This window comes from Mya arenaria, chromosome 2 (genome assembly GCF_026914265.1).
Source record: "Mya arenaria isolate MELC-2E11 chromosome 2, ASM2691426v1".
NCBI lineage: Eukaryota > Metazoa > Mollusca > Bivalvia > Myida > Myidae > Mya > Mya arenaria.
The window spans coordinates 66,920,528-66,945,697 of record NC_069123.1 but is presented as its reverse complement, the minus strand read 5'-3'; the positions used below and the strand labels follow the sequence as shown (position 1 = coordinate 66,945,697).

General features: G+C 34.9%; 2 protein-coding genes across 2 annotated transcripts; both read right to left on the bottom strand.

Moving 5' to 3' along the window:
• Positions 1-9,697: 9,697 nt before the first annotated feature.
• LOC128222042 (uncharacterized) lies at positions 9,698-12,825 on the bottom strand. The gene is made up of 3 exons (XM_052930801.1): positions 12,803-12,825; positions 12,215-12,415; positions 9,698-11,934 (listed from the first exon to the last, which is right to left on the bottom strand). Exons 1-3 carry the CDS (start codon positions 12,819-12,821, stop codon positions 10,502-10,504), a joined length of 1,653 nt encoding a protein of 550 aa, XP_052786761.1. The 5' UTR covers positions 12,822-12,825; the 3' UTR covers positions 9,698-10,501.
• Positions 12,826-19,460: 6,635 nt separating this feature from the next.
• Positions 19,461-24,542, bottom strand: LOC128221943 (patched domain-containing protein 3-like). The gene is made up of 5 exons (XM_052930657.1): positions 24,437-24,542; positions 23,428-24,286; positions 23,038-23,169; positions 22,141-22,341; positions 19,461-21,693 (listed from the first exon to the last, which is right to left on the bottom strand). The coding sequence occupies exons 1-5, from the start codon at positions 24,446-24,448 to the stop codon at positions 20,861-20,863; spliced, it is 2,037 nt and encodes a 678-aa protein (XP_052786617.1). The 5' UTR covers positions 24,449-24,542; the 3' UTR covers positions 19,461-20,860.
• Between the last annotated feature and the right edge of the window lie 628 nt (positions 24,543-25,170).

Here is a 25,170-nt window from a genome sequence, read left to right as displayed (position 1 = left end):
ATACTTTCTCCTTGTCTTACACCAAGAGTACAATTAAATCCATCGCCTAATACAGTATTATGTTTTACCTTTGATTTGACCTATTCGTACATAGATTTAATTATATTCAACATATTACCCCTAATTCCAAGCTTTATCAATTTATTCCACAAATTGTCTCTCACTATATAATCAAAGGCTTTTGTATAATCTATAAAAGCGCAGTACAAACGTTAGCTTTGATTCAACATATGAGTTATAATGCCATGCAGGATGAAAATATTATCAACAGTTTTCATACGTGATCTAAATCCTGCCTGTGCTTCTATATATACATTATATGTTTCTGCCCAATCAGTCATTTTATTATTTAATATCGTAATAATCGTAAAACGTTTACCAATAGTACTCAGCAATATGATTCCTCGATAGTTATTCTCATCATTGATATTACCCTTTTTATGCAACGGTTTAAAAAAAAAACTCAGACCATGCCGGTGTAAAATACCCAATTTCAAAAAGCTTATTAAACAAAGTAAGAAGATGTGGCAACAAGACGGATTCCCCATGCATGAAAAAATCATTTATATGCATATCTGGCCCTCCACTTTTGTTAGTATTCAATTGTGTTAAAGCATTAAGTAAACAATCACAGCTGATTAAGGGCGTATTAAATTCTGCAAACATAACATCAAACTCATTTTTCTCATATCTATCTATAAAATCCACAACATCCTCGTCTACGCAGAAAAAAGGATCAGTAGGATTTTTCACACTCTTAAAATAGCGTTCAAATGTATCTATTGAAATATTAGTACTCTTGATATGAGCACAACCTTTTAACATATTCCAGTATGTTTTTGCATTTTAAAGTCTTGACTCGTTTAATTTCTTTGGTTATAATTTATCATATTTTATCTTTTTTTGATGAACACATGTTTTATATTGAGATCTAGAAATTGCCATATGTTTTTCTATTTCCCTCTGATTTATCTAATCTATACAGACTCAACATGCTATAGAAACTCCTTCTATTTATATAAAAATCCTCATCAAACCATGGCTTGTCAGAAGTAATAGTGCTATGTTCATTATAACTTGTATCTGAATGCACTTTACGTTTGCGCTTAAAGGGTTTTGCTGAATCATATAAAATTGATGAAAAGTCAGAAATACATAAATCAATTTCAGATGCCGAGTTAGCATCTTGTATCCTTTGATTACACGATTGTAATTTATCTAGTGTTTCCTGGTTTGATAAATTTTGCATAAATGCATCTTTTTATCATAATCCCAAACGAATTTACTATTAATTGAGCTACGAGTTCTATCTTCAATGATGTTAACTGAGATAGGTTTGTTAAATAACAAAGAAAATTTAACAGCACAATTTTTCAGAGAGTATATTTGGTGATTCAACTACAAAACTCAATACATGCTTAAATAAATTATGTGTAGTCAAAACATAGTCTACAACACTTGAACCCCGACTTCCAACGTGCGTAAAATCACCCTCTTTATCTCTATCAAATCTACCATTTAAAATACGTTATCCGGTTTCTTTACATATATCTGACAGCATTAATCCATTATTAGTTACCCTACCTTTGTCTTTTGAACATCTTTGAACATCTAACATTTTTAACGGTACATCAGTTATATAGTTATTTGGTAACAACTCATTAAAGTGCATATAACTATCGCCTGTGACACAATCCGGCCTATCTGAAGTATGAGCATTTAAATCACCACAAAGCACAACATTAAAAGAGTTGACATTCTTAGCTTCAAGATCCGTTATAAATGAAAGTAACCGATCATACGCCACATTTAACGTAAATATATGACTTAGATAAAATTTATGCATACCTAAAATTTGACTGACGCAAATCTCCGCCTGTCTTCGCTTTATATGTAAAATCATTTTTTGAGTAGGCTACCTAGCCATCAAGTAGTTGCTGAGATTTTATTTTAAGATATTACCTTAACCAGACTTTCTAAGGCGATTGCTATAATAAAGGGCCATATGTTTTTATACCCAAAATAGAAATACCAAACTTTGGATTTTAATATAAAAATAATATCTCACTGAACAATGCATGTATACCAGTTTGATTGAGTATAAAAAGAAAAGAAAACTCGTCTGAATTATATGTGGTCCATAATTGCTTTGCTTTAATTTCGAAGCTTAATTAAAGCTGAACTCTCACAGATTTACCATTTTTACAACTTTTATTTTTTTGTATCCCCCGCCTTGAAAAGGCGAGGGGATATAATAATGGTAGGCGCGCTTCCGTGCGTGCGTGTATGCGTCCGTCCGTCCCACATTCATTTCTTTGCATCTCCTCTTACATTTCTCATGCGATTTCTACCTAACTTTCACAGATTGATGATCATAAAGCGAAGCAGCGCATATTGTGGGCTTCCCGATTCGACTATTTTTGAGAGAGTTATTGCCCTTTGCTTATTTTACATTTAAAATTGGTTTCTTCGCAACTGCTCTTACGTTTTTCATGCGATTTCTACCAAACGTTCACAGATTGATGATCATAAAGTGAAGCAGTGCATATTGTCGGGCTTTCCTGATTTGACCATTTTTGAAAGAGTTAATGCCCTTTGCTTATTTTAGATTTAAAATTGGTTTCTTCGCAACTCCTCTTACCTTTTTCATGTGATTTCTACCAAACTTTCACAGATTGATTATCATAAAGTGAAGCAGTGCATATTGTCGGGCTTTCCCGATTCGACTATTTTTGAAAGAGTTTTTGCCCTTTGCTTATTTTACATTTAAAATTGGTTTCTTCGCAACTCCTCTTACGTTTTTCATGCGATTTCTACCAAACTTTCACAGATTGATTATCTTAAAGTGAAGCAGCGCATATTGTCGGGCTTTCGTGATTTGACTATTTTTGAAAGAGTTATTGCCCTTTGCTTATTTTACATTTAAAATTGGTTTCTTCGCAACTCCTCTTACGTTTTTCATGCGATTTCTACCAAATTTTCACAGATTGATGATCATAAAGTGAAGCAGCGCATATTGTCGGGCTTTCCCGATTCGACTATTTTTGAAAGAGTTTTTGCCCTTTGCTTATTTTACATTTTAAATTGGTTTCTTCGCAACTTCTCTTACGTTTTTCATGCGATTTCTACCAAACTTTCACAGATTGATTATCATAAAGTGAAGCAGCGCATATTGTCGGGCTTTCCTGATTTGACTATTTTTGAAAGAGTTATTGCCCTTTGCTTATTTTACATTTAAAATTGGTTTCTTCGCAACTCCTCTTACGTTTTTCATGCGATTTCTACCAAATTTTCACAGATTGATTATCATAAAGTGAAGCAGCGCATATTGTCGGGCTGTTCCGATTCGACTATTTTTGAAAGAGTTTTTGTCCTTTGCTTATTTTACATTTAAAATTGGTTTCTTCGCAACTCCTCTTACGTTTTTCATGCGATTTCTACCAAACTTTCACAGATTGATTATCATAAAGTGAAGCAGCGTATATTGTCGGGCTTTCGTTATTGCAATTTCTACCAAACTTTCACAGATTGATGACTTTATAGTGACGCAGGGCATATTGTCGGGCTTTCACGATTCGACCATTTTTGAAAGAGTTATTGCCCTTTCTTTATTTTACATTTAAAATTGGTTTCTTCGCAACTCCTCTTACGTTTATGACTATATAGTGACGCAGCGCATATTGTCAGGCTTTTGCAATTTGACCTTTTTTGAAAGAGTTATTGCCCTTTCTTAATTTTACGCATTTCTTATGTTCCTAAGAAACTACCCTTTCCATTGATTGTCTTTCGTTACAAAAAATGCCCCCATGAGGCGGGGGATATATCTGTCTGTGACCGCTCTTGTTGTCTTTGAAAGAGCAATTTTTTTTGCGTTAATATCTGCGAATCAATGATAAAAGATTGCTGGCAAAAGATCAGATCGCAGATTTTCATATTTCTGTTCGAAAATTAATGTTTTATGGCTTAAACCGTTACTAACGGTTTAAGAAAAATACATAAAACATCAATTTTGGAACTTAAATATAAAATTATGTATTCTAATTTTTTGTCAGCAGTCTTATATGACTGGTTTTCATTGATTTTTGCACAATTGGCTCGTTCCAAGACAAAAAATAAAAAAAGTTGTCAAAACGTTCAATCTGTGAGAGGGCAGCTTTAAGCCATAATGGGAAATATGACAAGCCCAAGATTTCAATACATTTGCGAAAAAACAAGTAAACGTGGAACGTTTCCAGCAATAATAGAAAATCCGGTTTCCAAAGGGTGGAGGTGGAGACACCGTCATGTGTATTAACAACACACCCAGTGAACAAGGTTAGTTTGAAATAAAACTTGCTTTTATGCATAGTTTATAATTTATATGTACTCATATCGAATGTTTAATTGGTAGCATACAATATATATAAGTTGTGCCACGGGAATGAATCAATGAAGCACATCATAAATATAAAACACCTAATAGCCTCCCTTTAACTATAAATGAACAGTTATTGTGTGCATTTTAAGTCATTAGAAATACCAACCAAAAGGTATTATGTTCGAATATTACTATATTTTCTTAGAATGTGGCAATATTTGGCTACTGGCGAACAAAACCACATGTTGTTTTTTTTGTCAGCCCTGAACATTTTAGCAAGATATCTTGTAAAATAAAGAACTTGCCACAGATTTCGTTCTTATTCCCAAACACAGACCCTCTTTAAACTATTGTATAGAAATCATTGGTCTTAAAGGATGAACTATTGAAACAAATATTTGTACACTGGGCTATAATTATTTTCAGGACACTGATGATCGTAATTATAACATGGCTATCGTTGGAATCGATTTTCTATGTAAGTTTTTATGAATCTGAAATATTTTAGCTTTTTTATCACCAGGAAACACCACAGGTAATGTTAATGACGCTATTCAAACACAGACCATCATGACGTGCTGAAAAGGCTAAGTCGACGAATGCATTGTTCCGATATGGACATTACCATGCTCCGTGGCTTTTTATCGTGGACAAGTCCACTCAACAAATATCGCCGAATGTACAACCTGTTCAGCCCTATGTACTTCCCAGCAACACAATATATCCCGATAACTATGATATCTTATCATGACTGTTGACTTATTACAAAAACAATTATTCATGAAACAATGCATTCTGTCCATTGCCGGTCTCATTCCTCATCTTCTTGTATCTCTTTGGCAGCACCGAGATTCCACTTATGCTGTCGAATTTGCTGCCGATACATTTCGAACTATCACGATGGTGTGCTTGTGGGAACCTTTTTTCATTTCACCCTTTTCATGTAAGTCGATATATAAAGTAAATATATTTGCTGCTGAGCAAACAATCAAAGGTAAGGCGTTTCTGTTTGTGCAAGTGTTTCTCTGGCGTTTATGTGTTCCGATATGTTTGATGGCTACAACAAATGGGTGCCACAACGCACCAAAAGGAGTCACACAGCTCACATGGGATCACATAAAACAGATAGGGTCACACACCACAAATAGAGTCACACAGCAGAAATGGGTGCCACACAGGACAAATAGGGGTTACAATTCAGAAATGGGGGTCACATAGCACAAAAAAGATCACATAACACAACGGGGGTAACACAGAACAAACAGGACTCACACATCACAAATGGCGGTAACAAACCACACACGGGGGTCACATAGAACACGATGGGTCACATTACAGAAATGGGTGTCACAAAACACAACCTGGGTCACAAAGCATAAATAGGGGTCACAAAGAACACAACTGGTCACAATGATTTGATAAGTGTATCACAGCACAAACGGGGTCACACAGCACAAACGGGTATCACACAGCACAAAGGGGTCACACAGCACAAATGGAGGTCACACAACACAAATGGTGTCACAGAGAACAAATAGGGGTCACACAGCAGAAATTGGGGTAACACAGTCCAAATAGGGGTCACACAGCACAAATGGTGGCAAACAGCACAAAAGAGGGGTAACACGGCAGAAATTGGGGTCACACAGCACAAATGGGGTTCACAAAACACAATTGGGCATTTCACACAGCATAAATTGGTGTAACACAGAACAAGTTTGGTCACAATGATAGAATGGGGGTCATACAGCACAAATGTTGTCAAACAGCACAAATTGGGTCACACAGAAAAAGATATGTCACAAGGAAGAAATAGGGGACACAGGGCACAAATGGCAGTCACACAACGCAATTGGGGTCTCACAGCAGAAATGGGCGTTTCACTGCCAAAATGATGGTCACACAGCACAAATGGGGGTCCCAATGAAGAAATGGGGGTCGCACAACACAAATGGGAGTCACACAGCATAGATGGGTGCCACACATCATAAATATGGGTCACACATCAAAATTGGGGGTCACACAGAGCACGATGGTCACAATGACGAAATATGGGTCACACAGCATGGGGGGGGGGGTACACAAAGCACAAATGGGATTCACATATCACACCTGGGGGTTACACAGCACAAATGAGAGTCACACAGCAAAAACGGGTGCCACAAAACACAAAATGGGTCATACAGGACAAACGGGGGTCACACAGAACACGATGTGTGAGTCACAATGAAGAAATGGGTGTCACACAGCACAAATGGGTGCTACAATTGGTACAAATGGAGATCACACAAAACAGGGTGGGTCATACCACACAAATTGTGTCACCAATCAAAATTCAGGTCTTTCAACACCAATAGGGGTCACACTGGACATGATTAGTCACAATAAAAGAAAGAAAAAAATCAAGCACATCGTATAAAACTGTTCCTAGGGTTGATCAACCCTAGCTGATCTCACAAGGATAAGCCATTTAAAAATCGTAAAAAATATGTCCACGTAGAATTATTTGGGCCTAATGGAAATTTTGACCATTATATATAATTGCGTAAACAAACAAAAGTTTTGCTATTTTAATTTCCTATAACCTTTAAAGGCCAATGCCATTCAAAACCATTTGTTATATCTCATTTCCTCTATCTTTCAGAATTCCTGCTAATCAAATCCTTTAATTTATAATATACAACGGATAAAAAAAATATTAATAAATGACAACATATGATAAGCCTCGGTAAATTTTCCCGGTGGATCAATTATCAACAAAAAGCCATTATCAACGAAGTATTATCTTATAAATAAATCGGATATTGTCTCACCGTTGGAAACAAATAAATAATAACACCGTTAAATAAACATGCAACTGTAATTATACAATATATCGTGCCATGCTGATGCGGGTCTAGCGTATCGTAATATACATCGCCATAACTGTTCACATTGACCGGAAGAGAGCCGACATGCGGTTTTTAATTGAAGCCGATAGAATAATATTCATTTTTGTTTTGTTAAATTTCGTTTGTCATTCATAATGGCAAAATAATGAATCAACTTGAGTTAAAAGAGTCGGTCGTTTGTTAAACAGTCACTTAAAACAAAATGAGTTTTGTTGCATAATAAACATATCAAAATAGGTTTAAGGCCCACCCACCCATTATGTATATCAATTTGCCGAGATATCATATCTGATTGCAAGTTTGTGTTGTCACAAGAGCTCCAAATCTGTTGGAGTGATATGTTTTTGGATGCATGCAGAATACTAAACAATATATGTACTAAATAGTTGATTTGAAAAGGGCAAACAATGCGAGTTCGACATTGCAGCTCGACATAGCAATTTAACTGTATAATACCGAATGTCGAGGTAGCATTCCGTCCAGCTCGACATTACTTTTACTGTATAATTGCGAATGTCGATTGCGAATTACCGAATGCTGAGTCAATTTGACACACATTATGTTTAGGGGAAATCCGGGGCTGCGTACCGCTGACCTTATTATGTCCGAGGTCAAACGAAGATTGGATACCGTTGAACTTCGACCCCTGACACGATTATGACGGGTCCAGGGCCTACCGGATTAAGGGATGCGAAATCTGCACGCCATAATTTATATGTGCTTATAAAGGAACAACTCGGGCGCTTTTTTCATTTGCTTACTGTTAAGACATCACATACAACAAGATACATACAACATTCAAAACAACAGACAGATGTATTAACATATCTATATTCATAAACTTTGGGTTACCACCAACAATTGGTTAAACTAGTTTATAAATACTCAACCTCAAACGTGTGCCAGCATTTAACAATTATTGGAAAACTTAAGAAACCTTATCGGGGCCGACACCAACTTCAGAGCAATTGCAGATAAAAGTAAAACAAATAATAATAATTGATAAACTAACTTAATGTTCAAACCGAGCAGATACAGACACCTAGAGTGCCAACTCCTCAAAGGTTCGAAACAGACATTTCCAAAAACATGTATTTCGTCATTGTCGCAGTAAAATGGACCAAATCGTAGTGTTTGATACAAGTGAAACGATGGGTGTTCATAACATAACGCAACTTATGGTTATATCGGTGTTAATATATTTGCAACATATCTCGATATATTAACTATTGGTCTTTAAACTGTATTGTGTAATTTTCGAGGGCCAGAAGGTCTTTATGAGGCCCTTTTTACGGTGTGAAAAGTATTCTGTGAAATTTCCGGGCAAGGGCCAAACAAAAACATTCCTTCATCTACTTTTTATTCCGAAAGTATTGTTTTATGAAAAATGTGCAATCCTTCATAAACATGTAATATTTGATAAGTTAAAATTATTAGTTTCAAAACTTGCAAATAATTGCTTAAACATGCAAAAAGGAAAACTATTTTCATTATTTCATTTAATGGACATTTACCATTACATAACATTACTCAATGAGTTGTTAACTTGAACCCATATACAAACATTTAATACATTAATATAAACATTTCCGAAAAGTATTGCGTCTTTATGTATTTGACCTTGTTCTATTCCATACATTAAGCTTGTCTCCCTGTTTAAGACTCATGTTCCTAGACAACACGCAAGATAAAAATAATTGTGTGATCAGACGAACACGTTTAAATATACTTATCACAAGTTTTGTTTCAAATAAATGAGCAGTTGTATTAACTAAAACTACATTTATTTTCATACATGACACTGATTAACATTTAACCCATACTCTAGGCCAGTATACCAGAGATACCATATTCAATGTTATATTTAAGATACTTAATAGAATGCATGTTAACGTATTCATATATAATGTGGAATGGTAGTTGCTTGATATATTGAAGACTCCTCGTACCTTTATTTGTACGAGTATATATATTGAAAAAACAGCCGCGCTACCTTGTGGGTATGACATTACTAGCTGTTGAATGTTATATATATAAATTACTTCGGCAGAGCCTCGTTTTTATCGTTTTAAAATGAACTCGTTTAATAAATTTGATTTAAAATAAAAACTCATTTGACATCCTCTCTCTCTCTCTCTCTCTCTCTCTCTCTCTCTCTCTCTCTCTCTCTCTCTCTCTCTCGCATTTCACCTGCACAGAGATCAATAAACAGTTGCTCGCACAACTAACTGCCTCGTATTAAATGCGTTTTGCATTGCAAGCGGGGAAATAAATCGCTAACGTTAACCGCAAACTCAGGAAAGGTTTGTGACTGAAAAAAAAGAAGACTTTTACATGATTTTATTGATGTTATAATCGTACGTGCACAAACAGAATTATTTGAATTGCTATAAAATGTGTAAATTACTTAAATGATAAGGATGCTAATAATTCGATATGGAAACTAAATAAAATACAGCAAATAATAAATCACATGTCAATATAAAACATTGTTCAAAAGAAGAAATCATTACATGATGATTAAATGTCAGAAAATGCAACACACAAATAAACAAACTGACAATACATATGTATAAAGAACTGTAACAGTTGTGTGGCATGCTTAAAGAAACTCCCAGATGTCACCTCAAAGTGCACCATTTATAATTTATGAATATGTTTCTCCTACAACTGACATTTTTGTGTGAAACTATTTGATTTGATTTGTCTATGAGTGAAATATAAAAAGAAATCTTAAGCATTCATGTTTTCCGTAGAGTATCACAAAAAAATAAAATGCAAACGAGGCACACTTAAAACAATACACAATAAGAACACATGTCTTGCTTTTATTGTGTTAACAATTTAATATATAATCTCTAATTTAATCACTAAGATAGTACGTAAGAATAACTTAATCGAACTCACCAAATATACCTGACGACAACACAATTGAGAAATTGAAAGATTAACCCCACATTTTTGTAGGCGGTTTTAATTTTTACGGAGTACTCGGGACGCAAGAGGTGGGTTCGCTGTACGCAGAAACTCAAAATTTGCTATTTTACGCAGACTAACCAACTCCTTTAGTATTTTTGATACGAAAAATTCGGGTATAAGATACTGGACCAGTTGGTACTTGCTGAGAGAGGGGCGTAACTACCCCCCCCCCCATTGTGGACTCCTTAATGGCAGCGTTTGTCGTTGAAATTTAGGATCAAATTAATGTGTGAAGCGTTTCCATTATACAGCTTTTCCGAACGCAGATATGAAGTTATAAGTGGTATAAGTCATCTGTTGAACCCATATAAGCGTTATTTGTTTGACCAAATGCTTGGGCATGATGCCCATTCGAAATTTCCGTCATATCTATTTTCTTTTCAACTTTTTCTGACCATGTTTCTCCTGTACTCGGCCCAAAGATACTAAGGACCGTTGGAATAAATAAACAACCAACAAACAATGCTACCACAATGCTTGAACCAAGCCCTTTAAAAATGGTTATAAATACAAATGATTCATTGGTAAACATAACCATTAGGCCAAGAAATGTAGCAAACAGCGTGTTAAATAATGAGGAAGTTGTCTCGACTAATACATTATAGGTTCTGGAAGCGATATCAATGCCTTCTGACTCAAAATACGACAGGTGACTATAGACAATCACATTGCAACTGTATGTTGCACCAAATATTAGAACGATTGAACAGACAGACGTAATATAAACATCAAGTATATTGATTAAACCAAACATTCCTACACAAGCGAAAACATACCAAATACAGGAATAAACTGTAAGTACAGGGTCTCTGCATATTACACCCAAAGACACGATAATGACAAGACACTCTACACCCATAAATACAAGTGTTTCCCAAAAGGCCTTTCGATAGGAGTCAACCCAAATAAAATTCGGGGAATAAACAAAAAAGACCAATTCACCTAGTAAAGCTTCATTGCCGAACTCAGAATGCAATTTGATAATATCTTGTTTTGGCCTAGTTTGGAGGTACAATCTGAAGGACTGGATTTTGGATCCGTCTTCATTAAAAACCAGATCCTGTTTAAACTCGGGGTACATAGACAAAAATCTACGCACTGACAAAGCGAAATCGTGCGACCTATTTTCGTGAACTAGGTTGATATATTCGTCAAACCAAAAAATGGCCTCATTAGTAAGAAGTCCTTTCTTTGCGTTAATAAATTTCTCTAGGTTACTGCGCACAGACTCACAGTTTTCAACAGTGATTTCTGATTGATGTTTTGAGGCCAAAGTTATAAAAATATTATCTGGGAAGTATTTTTCATTTAAAATATTGTAATCATAAAAGTAAGACCCTTCTTTTATGAAGTTTTCATGGTAAATATCGGCTGTTGTTTTACTGGCAAAGAAAATTGATGTTCCGAAAAAGACCAAACAGAGACATGTTGAAAATATTTTACAAGGCAAGGAAAGAACCAAACGAGAGAGAAGGAATCTAGGAATCTTCTGTAACGTGCTCTGTGTGTCTGTGTCTGACCTTGGTGGACGGCCAGTACAGCAACATTTAAAGCAGGAACTTTTATCTTGAACATCTTTGTCGTCGGGCAAATTAATTTTTCTGCATGTGCAGCAATGGCGGTTTGCATCGATGCGTTTTTCATGAATGACCAAACACCCAAGGAACATCGTCCAATGATTGATATAGGAAAAACACATAGTCACCACTGAAAGAACAAATGAAACATTATGAACATATATATCCTGTTTATAGAATTGTAGTAAATTATATTCTCTTTTTTTTCATAACACAGATGATAAGAAATCCAAACTGTTTAAGACAGTCGGTCCTGAGACTTTATATAATACTTGCATTAAATATACCGTGAACTTATTTGCATTGGATTGTTTGGTAGTGCACTCATTAAATCAATACTTTAAACATTCTGAAAAGTCATTTATCTCATCACCTCCTTTTATTATATAATTATTTCTCAAATTAATCACCTGTGTACAGGCAGACTAGTCGAGTTGACTTGTAGCTTGAGAAAAGGCCTGCAGCAAAAGGTACGGTAGCGGTGATCGTTGCCGCACATACAGAAACTGTACTTTCACGGACTGTCTGTTGAATGCGAGTCTTGGCATCAGAAATGCCCGAGGTTCCAGCCAGTTTCATCAGTGTGTACTGTACATTGTTCACCTGTAAAACTAAACAGTACTCGGTTGCTAACTTGGTTTGGTGCAAATTTTCCCTCAATTATTATTATTATTATTTATTATTATTATTATTATTATTATTATTATTATTATTATTATTATTATTATTATTATTATTATTACATGAGTTCATGTATTTATATAACCATATAATTATTATTATTATTATCATTATATTATTATATTATTATTTATTATTATTATTATTATTATTATTAATATTACATGCACTTCTGTTGAACCGGCACTTGTCGAATATGCAAACCTTTTTAATTATGAAATGAGGATAACAGAACAGTGGAAACGTTTAATTCATTACAATATCTTCTGTTGATCATTAATTACAACCTATTTAAATGAAATGAAAGTATAACTTACAAAGCGCGACTAATGGCATCACTCCAGTCGAAGGCAACACCGCAACCAGTCAAGAGACCCCATGCGCCCATTACACTCAAGGGGGTGACAATCAGTCCCATTCTACCGATGTGTGCTTGCTTGGTCAAGCAGTCGCCGCCCGAAAGAAGGAATCCACAGTATGTCATAAACACAGTAAACACTAGACCGAAATATCGAATGTCTATGTAAGTGTCCGAATTGAGGCGATCGTAAAATGATAATGATGTGCTGAACACGAAGCCAATAGTCTCAGGGGTAAGGCTTGTCATCGTTTGAGTGAATTTATCAAGCCAAAGAGTCGATTCTGTAAGGCGCCCTTCAGTGTCCTGTCTAAGGAAGATAGACATTTTAATGTATGTATTCATAACACGTTCTTCTTTGGTCATTGACCGAAGATTCGTCGTTGCGCTCGTGTTTGTTACAACACATGTTCCATTCGAGGTGGCACAAAGGCTCCGCAACCGTGCATTTCGTTGATATGATGTTTTTATCTCGATGTTTTCAATCCTGTGGAAAACATCTTGTACTTCACTCAAATTCAATGGAACCGATCCGTTTTTGCTGTAAAATATAAGGTCCGCCTGCAGACTAGGTTTTATTGTGGCATGAGGTATAAAGTTCAATTCAGATTGATTCGAATACGCTTGAACAATGTACCTTTCCGTTTTTTCCGTTTGTGTATTCTCTGGTAAGTACAAATCTTTAATGTCATTGTTCAGATGCAACGAGAGAAAACAAAGACCAAAAAGTGTTTGAATAATAAAACTTGCCAGAACTATCGGCCAAGGATTCTCGAAGACGAACGTAGACACTTTGTCGAAACATCTGTGAAAACATGATATTTTGTATTTCATTATGAAATTATTATTCACGAATAATAAATGCCTAATTTTAGTGAAGACGATTCGGTTTGAAATTTCGCTAAACTATTTGGAACGGTATTTTCACACTAACGTTTGAATTAATACAAGAAGATAAAATTAGTAGGCGTGTACCGCAAATTTGCAGTATTACTCCCCCCGTTGTTAAGCCGCCTTAATTTTCAAGTCGTATATCCACCTTGACATAAATCTTGCACTCAAATGACAGCGGCTTCCAAGAACACAGTTGGAGGGAAGGGTTAGGGTATTTTTTTCATGATGAGAAACTCTGCTGATGTAATCAAATTTCAATCCTACGCGGATGACGTGATCGGGATATACAAGGGTTTGTTTGAATAGCTGTATATCCACCTTGACATTAATCGTGCACTCAAACGTCAGCGGCTCCCAAGAATACAAGGGGAAAGGAAGAGGTTAGGATATTTTTCCATGATAAGAAGCTCTGCTGATGTAGTCAAGTTACAATCACAGATAGATAACGTGGTCGGGAGATATCATAAATTATATTTGTTGAACGAACATGTTCAGAGAGAAGCTTTTGAGTAGGAAGTCATTGAGTGCGTTAGAACACAAATGACATTGTCTGAAAAAAGCCTTGATGAGGCTTATATCTTTAATTTTGTAATATTTGAAAACTTTTGGGACAAACATGAGGTTATGATCTTATAAACTAGTTTAGAGCCTGAGTAGACTTGTATCACTGAACTTGTGCTCCACTGACAATTCCAAGGCGGTAATCCCATCATTTGACGGTTGAGATATTTTGATGCGTATCTGGTCCGTTTGTGGTGTTTGTATTTTTATGTGTTGTTTATACGATTATGAGTTTGTGCCTCTAGGTCATTTTAGTTTCTGCCATTGCCTTGTGCCTTTATTCAGGGTTAATTATTTCATTTCTGGCAACTGGGTTTCTCCTATTAGTTTTCATTGTATTATTGAGAACAAAGTGAAAGTGTGAAAAATTGCTGAAAACCAAGTCATTGTTATCATTTAATTTATGGGTGTATTAATTCTTTTTGACACAATATTCTATGTTTACTTCGTTTTACTTTACTGTTAATGAACACTTTCAATAAAACCGATACTATTTTGAATGATGGATTTAATTTATACTTCGAATATCTTCTTTCCAGAAAGTACTGCAGAAATCCCTTTTTGAGTTTTTTAACACTCGATGATATGTGCTTAACAGTTACAGTTGTTTATACCCGCAATCTTCCAAAAACAAGCAGAATTCTAGGAAATCGACTAGGTTGAAAAAATTACAGCCGGGTGCTTGAAAGATCCTTATCCATGCAGGCTTCACTGTTAACACAGTGCAAGTAAACAAGTTGATTAGTTAATAAATTAAAGTGTATCCGCAATCTGTCAAGAAACCACTTATAATGTATTAAATGAGCAATGTTGCAGTTTTGGGCTCTGAAAAGTCCGTTGTCAAAACAATCGTGCAGTTTTGCACAAAAGCGCACACGGCGCTGTCACTTTATAAATTGATTTGCCTGAAAGTTATGGTCAACGGTCACTGAGTGCATTTCTGTCAATTTTATAATTTTTACCAAAAACATCCACAAACCTGCTTAAAGTTACTCATTATTCAAGAGATTCAAGAGGTTATTTGCAAATCGGCATCTTTGCCTTTGGCCATTTACAATCTGTCTTTTTATGGCCAAGACACAAAAGTATAATGATATAGGACTATACCATTCTATGGGCCCTATCACGATTAAAAATTAGTTCTGGCGTTTTCAATTTTAAACTCTTTTTCATCGGTTATAATTTTATCAACACAGTTTTCCGTCTTTCGCAGATTGGCTGAGTTTTCTTCAGGATGTTGAAAAAAAGAAGATTGTCTCTCATTGAACGTGATTGAGATCAATTATATCTTCATTTAACTGAGAATTTAAATGCATAAAAGAAAATATTCCCTTAGTCAAAGTTGCATTCTTCTCTTTTTTGGTCAACTTAAAGTTCTCAACACTGCTGAATTGGTCTTCTCTTTTTTGGTCAACTTAAAGTTTCTCAACACTGCTGAATTGGTCTTTGACTCATCGCAAGTTTGGCTATTAAAACTTCGGCTAGCTTCAATTCATTTAACTTGCAGTCCGTGGCATTCACCTTGGACTCTAAAGATATCACCATTGCTCTAACTTTAGGGAAACTTGAGAAGAAATGGTTTTCATGTCCGCTTCTTTTTTGTCAAGTTTATTTAATTTGGTTTCGATCGTGTTCTGCCTAGACGTGGGTTGCGGTGAAATGAACTAAAGATAGGGAGCCTTATAATGGTGTGTGTGTGTGGGGGGGGGGGGGGGGGGGGGGGTCCTGTAACTGGGGATGAAACCCGGCGGGCGTCAGCGCCTGCGTGGTAACGGTTCCGGAAGGCCGCGTGGTTTTGTTCCACATAATTTGGCATTTGTCCGGCTGGTCTGCGGTTGTAAGGTTTGGAAAGAATCATTGTTTATTAATTTTGTGAAAAGGAAGTTAAGACAATTATTAGATTATTTTTGTATCAAAAATGAAAGGAATATGTTTTAAGCGATCGTTGCAATTAAAGCTTTATACATTTAATTTATTTAGGTTTGGTGAAACTTGTTCCGGATTGTCCACTTTTACCTTCTTGACACTTAAAAACCCCAAAATTGTGATGTTTTTCTTAAATAATAATATAATTTCCAGCTTCACATGTGTTATCTTTAAAACTGCCAAAACATAGCATGCCCTTTAGAGTACACCGGACTTGTTCTCGATATGCTAACCATAATGTATTGATTTTCTAATTCTTGTCTTCAAATAAATTGTGCCAAGGTGTTGGTGAAAACGTAGAACGGAACATTATGCAAATGTTATCATTTAAATATACACCCTTCTATGTACGATTCATACCCGGATCGATGTATGTACTGTATAGAAAAACTTTATGTTTATGATATTTTCTTTTAGAGCATTTCAATCTTATCTTCTGGTCATAAGTGTTGTTTTTTAATTTAAATTATGTCTGTGTGATTTGCAAGTGTTTTAAAATGTCAAAAATGTCAGTGCGATTTAAATTGCAAAATACATTATATCTCTAACGTCTGTACTTCATCCTGGTTTTTAATTACTGTGCAAGGTTATTAAATGTGTATAAGGTCTTTTGGTGTTATATGTGTTATCATGGATCTGATAGGAAATGTGCCTTAGTGTGAATCAAGCACATTTTCGAAAGATTAATGTTCACTTATTTGGTGTCCAACGTACTTCATTGCGATATTTCTTAAACATCGAAACTCATTAACGTAGATGGTCTATGTTGACTCTAATATGGAAAACGCAGTTCCAAGAATAACCACCATTGACCTCAAATCTACGGTACCGTACAAACCTAAAATACTATAACATACGATTTGTTGACATTCATTTCTATGTTCCAGCGTTGGCAATAGTGGTTATGCCTTGTAATTTACCATAAAAGATCACTTGTACCATGTTTCAGAGGGTTTCGCTATTCACTTAAACTGCACGATATTTATTGAACGTTTGCCTTGACAACATACTTATTATTAGTACAAAACAGTTACGTCACTCTCAACCTTTGTGATTGAAATTATACATTCGCGCTTAAGCGTTCATGTATAATCCTAATAACTTGGGTTGTTGGTGCCGTAACTATTTCTTGTATACCGTACCGTACAGTACCTTAAAATAACTTTTGATGCGCAACGTTGTGGCCTAGTTAATAAATATGTTTAAAAATGTATCCGTCCAAACGTTTATAGTTAGTGCAACAATAAGACAGTGATCAACGCACGATTATCGTCTGCATCGGGTCAGTAAGACTAGAGTCGTTGCCTTAGATAATAAGGTATTATTGAACTTTACACACAGTTTACGCGTTTAACAACAATGTGATGGCGCACACATAAGTTTTGTTCTTGGTTAAATCAGTTACACCAGAGTTATTTCCCTTTAGTTAATAAAATGATTAGGCCAAAAAATGTTTTTTGTTCCAAAGTAGAAAGTGTAGGTAAGGTAGGCATAACGTTTTCTTGAGAAGCGGGATTTTGTACCAAACCGACCTATTACAGGGTATGTCACTATTGTAGAAAAATAATTATAATATAATTGGTCAAATCTTATCATGTTCACTTAAAAAAATGCACTCTTTATAGGTGGTTCGGGCGGAAAATATTGGTCGGTCGGGTAAGTGAGTAAAATAAGCCTTAGAATTGCCCTTCTGCAATATCTATGTTTTGGTGAAGATAACTGTATGAAGCAGTTATATAAAGCATTACGATCACACAACAATGCAATAACTTAAAAAATAACTTTACACCAAAATGTTTCAACCACTTCACATTCATTATTACTTAATATAAAGCGGAGTTTTGCTTACATTGGAGGTCTGAGCTGTTTATTCTTCTGCCACGAAACCATTGGTGGGGACATCAATTCTATAATTTGCTTGTTGGTAGTAGTGACTTTGATCCAACGGAATGCATATAGAATACCTAGGTACAGGCATATGAGCTTCGTAAATATCGAGTTTTATCAATTTATACCTTTTCCTTATTGCAACAGCTACCTTAATCTGGGACAACTGAATCCCAATTAACGTTTTCGCATTCACATTTCGTTACCATACATCATTTGTAACTAAACAGGAGCTGTAACTTTTTTATCTATATTCTTGGTTACACAAACTTTTAACATTGACCCTTTTACTCAAAACGCAAATCTAAAAGTTTAATTCACATAAAATCTTTCATCACCATACTTAATTAGTATCGCAGACATTTACCCTTACCCTACATATCCCAAATAGCTGCGATTCATTTTTTACAACATTGTATCCTTGTACATGTTTTTTACCTAGTATATTCATCGGAATATTTTGTTTTCTTTTTATTCACAGCTAGACACCAAGGAAAAATTCAATCATCTAAAACATTAATCCAGCGCTGCATTCGTTTCAGATAAGAAACAAAATACAATGAATTAACTCACTTTATCATGAAACATAACAATTGTAAAAGAAACTACAATATCAATATAAGCACGAACTAGAAATAGCAACGCAAGGAATGGTGTACAAATTTAAAATGTAAAATTAACATTTTGGTATTATCATTGGAAAGAAATGATGATATGTATTACATATATTTTACATTCTCACATACGATGAAAATAAACGGTGCATTATTTCGTTCGAAAAGGAAGAAAAGAAGAAAAGGAAGCATTTCATTACTATAAGCTTACAGCCCATGAGTTACATCGAATTTAAACATGTACATTATAAAATATGTAATACTGACATTATAGACTATCACATACAAAGTTTGTGTTCCAAAAACATCTATAAACACCTGAACAAGATAAGCGTTATCGTTATTTACAATTTAATGAATATCGTAAATATTGCTAAATTGTTTATCAGTATAAAAAGCTAAGGAAATCGACCAAACTCTCAGCAATATTCTTGATAAATGAATCGATTAGAGTTGAGAGCCGTTCGAAAAGAAATACTTGGAGATCTGCACGTCAAAGCCTTAAGAAACGAAATATGTATTTGTTGTCTAACATATTATGTTAGATTATTTGTTGTCCATATTTTGGCCTAATAAAAATATTGACCATAATTGTTTTAAAGTGCACGGAATTAGGTTTCGTAGGAACAATGTGAAGCTACAACACAACTTACACATTACGAACGGACAACAATATGAACATGGTTACAAATCACAAGAAAACCATTAATAAAATGATAAATTTAATAAACAGCTAGTCTTTGTTATAAGTGGTATTTAACTTTCCCTGTATTTGGAAACGTTATATGCGTAAAAAGGCGTCCAAATAATAATTATTAAAATAATAAAAATACTTTTACTTTTTCAAAACATCATGCACTACAGACTGAGTGCATTACGATTCTTTTTTGAGGAAACGCCAACTTTTGTTAAAGTAATTTAGAAAGTTCACGTTTGTTTGATTCATTTATACATTTTGACTTAATGTTTCATCTGATAAGTATCAACTAGGCCAATACATGAAATACAAAATCAATGTACAAGGTGGATTGTACTTAATGTTAATAAACATATTTCAATATATGAATGCACGTTACCAATGACACAATTAAATACTATTCAAATAAAAAACACCAATATATCAATATATGCACGATGCTTATAAGTTAGGTTAATAAGATTTGCCACAGTGCTGTATTTATCTTTCTCGAGATTGGTATCAAGATTAAAATGTCTACAAATGATCTGAATTAACTTTCTTATAATAATTGTATGACACATGTTGGTTATTAAACGTAAAAGAAGCCGTACAGACGTTTACATATTTCGCTGCCTTTTATTTCGGCAAAAGTCATTAGTAAATGACCTTTGCATTTTTTTCTGTTCCTGTATATATAACAGTCACGGGGGATGGTTGTGCCAAATGCATTGGAATCTCCGATTTACTGACATTAGTAACAACACTTTTGCCAGATATGGGTCTATCATTGTGGTATCTTTGATCATGGTTCAGTACCGGCGGTGTATGTTGGTAAATCCCTGCACTGTGCACCATTTGCATTACGTTTACGTGTGCTATTTTCGTTTAATCTTATTTTGGAATCGGTCATTGATAACTCATTTGGGGTAACACGTCCAATTTTCTGGCTCCCGTTTTGGATTTTGATTGGCCCTATAAACGACAATACAACGGGCAAAAACAGAACAGAATGGCATAGTCCAATAGCAATTACCAAAAACATAACTTGAAAAAAGGATTGAAATATATATGACTTGGCGATAGACAGCATAATTATACCAATAAGAGAGGAAATAGCGCCATTAAAGATTGGTGCTCCGGCCGTTTTCAAAGCTTGCTGAGCTTTTTCCTCGCGAGTCTTTCCCTCGGCAACCATAAATGCGTGACATATGTGTGCCGTATAGTCAATTGAAAAACCTACGCTCATTATTAAATGAATCATTGTTATCGAACTAAGCGTAAGGCCCCAGTGATGCATAAAACCAACTATTCCAGTAATTATCATCACTATTGTGACCAGGATATAAAACAGAAGGAGTGGATGTGGCATAAAAAACAGGGTGACAAGAAAAACAGCACCGAGAGACATTCCAAGCGTCTGTAACGTTTGAGGCAGAATCTGTACATATTGTTCTTATTAGAATATGAAAGACGGGGCATACGCTATAACTGACATCTCATTTTGTTTATTTGCGAGTTTTCTCATCTCTGTCATCATTTTACCTGAATCTTGCGAATCGGCGATAGTGGCTGTAAATACATAAAATCGAGATGCAACAATCGTTTGATTATCGTCTGAAATCTTAATGTCATGACCAAAACGGGAATAAATCGGATCTGCGAGAAAGGCATAAATACCGGCAATGAATGAGGCTTCAGTGGTGTTAGTATGGTGTTTTGATGACGTATATTCATTTAACCAGGAGAAGGTCATATTTGTCATAAACTTATTTGAAGACGCGGCATTTAGTAGATTTTTGATTTCACTTTGTACATTCGTAGAAGAATACATAACTTTATTTTCAACCACAAACATAATTGGTACATGTTCAGAAAAGTAATCTTCCTCCCATTGGTTAAATTTATGAAAATATGATTCTTTGGAAACAAGGTTTCTAATGACAAGACCTTGCTTCAAGTTGATTACGCCCCAAATAGCTACTCCTAAGTAAACAGCAAAAGCAAGCAAAATAGTTATTTTCATTGCCAACGGCTTCACTATTTTAGGGAGAACCCATTTTGGAAAACGTTCCAAGAAGCTATCAATGTCTTTTTCTTCTGACGGTTTCTGACCTGCACAGCAAAGTATTGCCATTTTTGAGGCTTTATCCTTTTGGTACTGTGTCTTTGGTTTTGTTGACTTACAGCAAAGAACTGCGTGTTTTATTTGGTCAATCCGCTTTTCGTTTAAAGCAATCCATGCCGAAAAGAAACTTGCTTGGTTTATGAAGCAAAAAATCACTGCAACGCCTGAATAATGAAAGCAATGCAACACCGTTGGAGAATGAAAACAAAGACAATCTTTTAAAGATGCACTTTTACTCTAAAAAACCAACACAATCAATACAATTGTTTAAATATGCTAAAAGAACGAGTATATGTCGAAAACAATGGATTTTATAAAGGATACCGAGTTCAATTTGACAGAAAGGTGCAGAATACACGGTATTTCTACATCATGAGTCGAAATAGTATCACTGTAAATATTTGAGTACTCACCAATCATTTTATATTTTTTGCGTTTTAAGCTATAAAATACCTGGTAACAATCTTGTTATGAGTGAAAAACTTTCATCAAAGCATTATTTGGTAAATAGTAAGTAGTAAGAAATTAAAGGTTTATCACTCTGTAGACAACTTTTCAATCAATCGCATATTCTTAATTGGTATTTCATCAAATTAAAAAAAAGCTCATACCTGTAAAGACACAAAAGTTTCGAACACTTTTGAAAGAAGAAGAAGCGCCGCATCCGAATGCAATGATGTTAGTTAGCGATGTGATTGTAATTGCAACTCCACTATGCCTCATCATTGTTCCAAACCTCTGCTCCGAAGAACCAGAAAATCCAGCAGAAACAAGACCGGATAGTAAAATAAACATATCGTCTACACCGATTCCTAAAAATAAATGAAATGACACAATAATATGTATAGTGTATAGATATGAAATAAGAAACATATTTTCGAAGACAAACTAACTCTTTACCAAACAATTTAATTGTTAACAGTATTGTTCAATAAAATACACAACACAAACCTAAACATATCCTTAATTGTATTAGAATATTGTAACATTTTTAGAGTACATGATATTTGCTTCTTTCAATTTATAAATTAATTGATATAGCGATTTAAATTCCACAAACGATTGCGTTTGTAAATCATTAAATTATAAATATTTTTTCGTCATGATGTAAAATTGTGGTTCCTTTTAAAAGAAGTGTAACCGCTCATTAAATCTATGACTTATAATAGGTGTGTTTCTGAATTGTGTTGGAGTAGGTTCTCAGAAATGGTATACTCCTTTGTTCAGTTTAAAAAGTAAAATATGAAAGTTATTCAATGGACCAAGAAGTATCTCTGCATGTTTTTCCCTAAAACGTTGTGCTTTATTTAGGGACTTTGGCAAAAATAGCTTTATAATATTTTAACTTTGATTTGGCTTCAATTAAGAAGCATAGCAAATATAGTTTCTTTAAAAATTATCACATTTGCATGGGTCTTTTAGCATACCTGTTACGTTATTTGTATCATAAGTCGCATGCTTAAATTAGAGTGTTATATGTAAGGAATGATGTTAAATAAAGCACAAACCTAGGATCAGAAATGGAGCGTTGCCAACAATGCTGACAAAGCTCATGCCGCTCGCACTGACTAAACCGAAGGAAGCAACGATACCAAGACCAGCGGCGGTCACACCAGCAAACCCCAGCATTAATCTGTTGGCTGCAATATGAAACAAATTGTTTTCAGCATTCGCATACTCCTGCTGTGATAGAAAATATTGAATACATGCGGGTATGTGAATCACAAACCTAGATATAAGTTGCTTTTGCAATAAAGTGAATATGAATATATCTAGCATGCAAAACGTAATAATTCCAAAGAAAATTATTATATGATCTCAGAAATTTTCATTGTATTTTGCGTTTAGCAAAGTTGGTATTTAAGCTTTCATGCATTTATATTTTTTTAGTTTCATACCGACGCAATCGTTACTGGCCGCAAATGTTGCAATACACGCGTATGTGATCATCAATGTGAACGTCACAGAGAAAAGCGAAATATCTCCGCCTATGTTTGCATTCAGCTCGTTTCCAAGTGAATCAGTGTGTGCATAAGCGATTTCAACATCAGCACTTTCAAAAGTGTGCATACGTTCTATGAACTTGTCTTGCCAGTCTTGAACTTGTTCAGCAGAGTATGAATTTTCCGAACGCAAATGAAACTGTAATTTTAAATAAGTTGCACTTTGAAGTGTCGTCCTGTTGACATCGACTTCGCCAAGTAAGGGTTCAAGGTTTATTGAATTGTTGCGTTCATCAGTGAACATTGGATATGTTACATTTTTTGCAGCAACACATGTGTTAAAAAAGCTCGTCAGAAAAACACTGCCATCAATAACACATGCGCCGTTGCGTCTCGCACATATTTGTTCGAAAGCAACTTCGCCTCTTGTGACGTTTAGAATATCAACAATTCTACTAAGTTCCAATATATTCGTCTGGCTTACTACATTGCCATTTGTTCCTTTGACGTATACGGTTGCATATCTCGGCTGGCTTACTGTCTGGTAGCCGTAGAACTCTGTCCCACTTCGGTCTGGAAATAGCGCGAGAATGGAAGTCTCGTCTTTCGTTGCTTGACTGTTCATGGGAGTGTATACTCTGCTGACATCGATATCTTCTTTAAGCTTGATCATTCCAATCCCGAGAGCCCCATTTAAAATCAAAATCATGACGATTATTTTAACCGGATGACGGAAGATAATTTCTCCATAACGATGGAACGCCTTTCCCATTGCTCTTTCTACTTTTTCATGACAGACAGTGCTGTCTGTTTCCTACAATTAAGTACGAGTAGCATTAATAGTATGATCTCAAACTTTCATAAACAGATATGAATATTATGTCAATACGGTAGTTTCTAATGTAGTGCAGCTTTATGCCAACTCAAATTAATTCATAAACATTTATTATATATCCATACTAACCTCATTATCCATATTTAGGACCGTTCAAAGATAGAATAAAACTAAATCTCAGTAATATACAACTTTTGAATCACAATTTTCAAAAATTCGCATTGGAGCTGGCAACTGCCCTGTTATCTAACAAAACGAATTTTGACTGGGTAATTTCACGATTTATTGTGCACGCTGTCTAATACACGCCTATGTTTACTGATACAACGAATGGCATGATTTATTGCAGTTTTAATCTCCGGTAACAAAACTTCGATCGTGTGAGATATCTGAACTTGATAAACTTCGTTGTCAGTGGAAACAGAAACTGAAGAATCAATATTGACATGCGACTGTCAGACATAAATTTGACACCTCTGTCAGGTGTAATATATTAAGATTATCTACATCGCCAGTTTGAACCCTTACGCAGTTTAACACACATAATAGAGGGGGCATAAGGCTTTAAACCTGGAAATGGTGCATGTTGGTGTTATATATACATTCTCTACATGGTCACTTCAAAAATGTACGTGGTGGAGGGTACAAATTATTTATACTAATGTCAAATGATTTGACGCTGTCCTGTGAGTTTCATTTTGTGGCCTATCAAAGTTTGCTCTTGTAATATGTTGATATAAATATGTTTGTTGATAGAAAAAATGATAAATACACTCAAAATTGTAACATAAATTATAAATACAAATAATATGTTTATAATGTTCATAATTGAACTGAATTGAATATTTGTTCATTTTTATTTG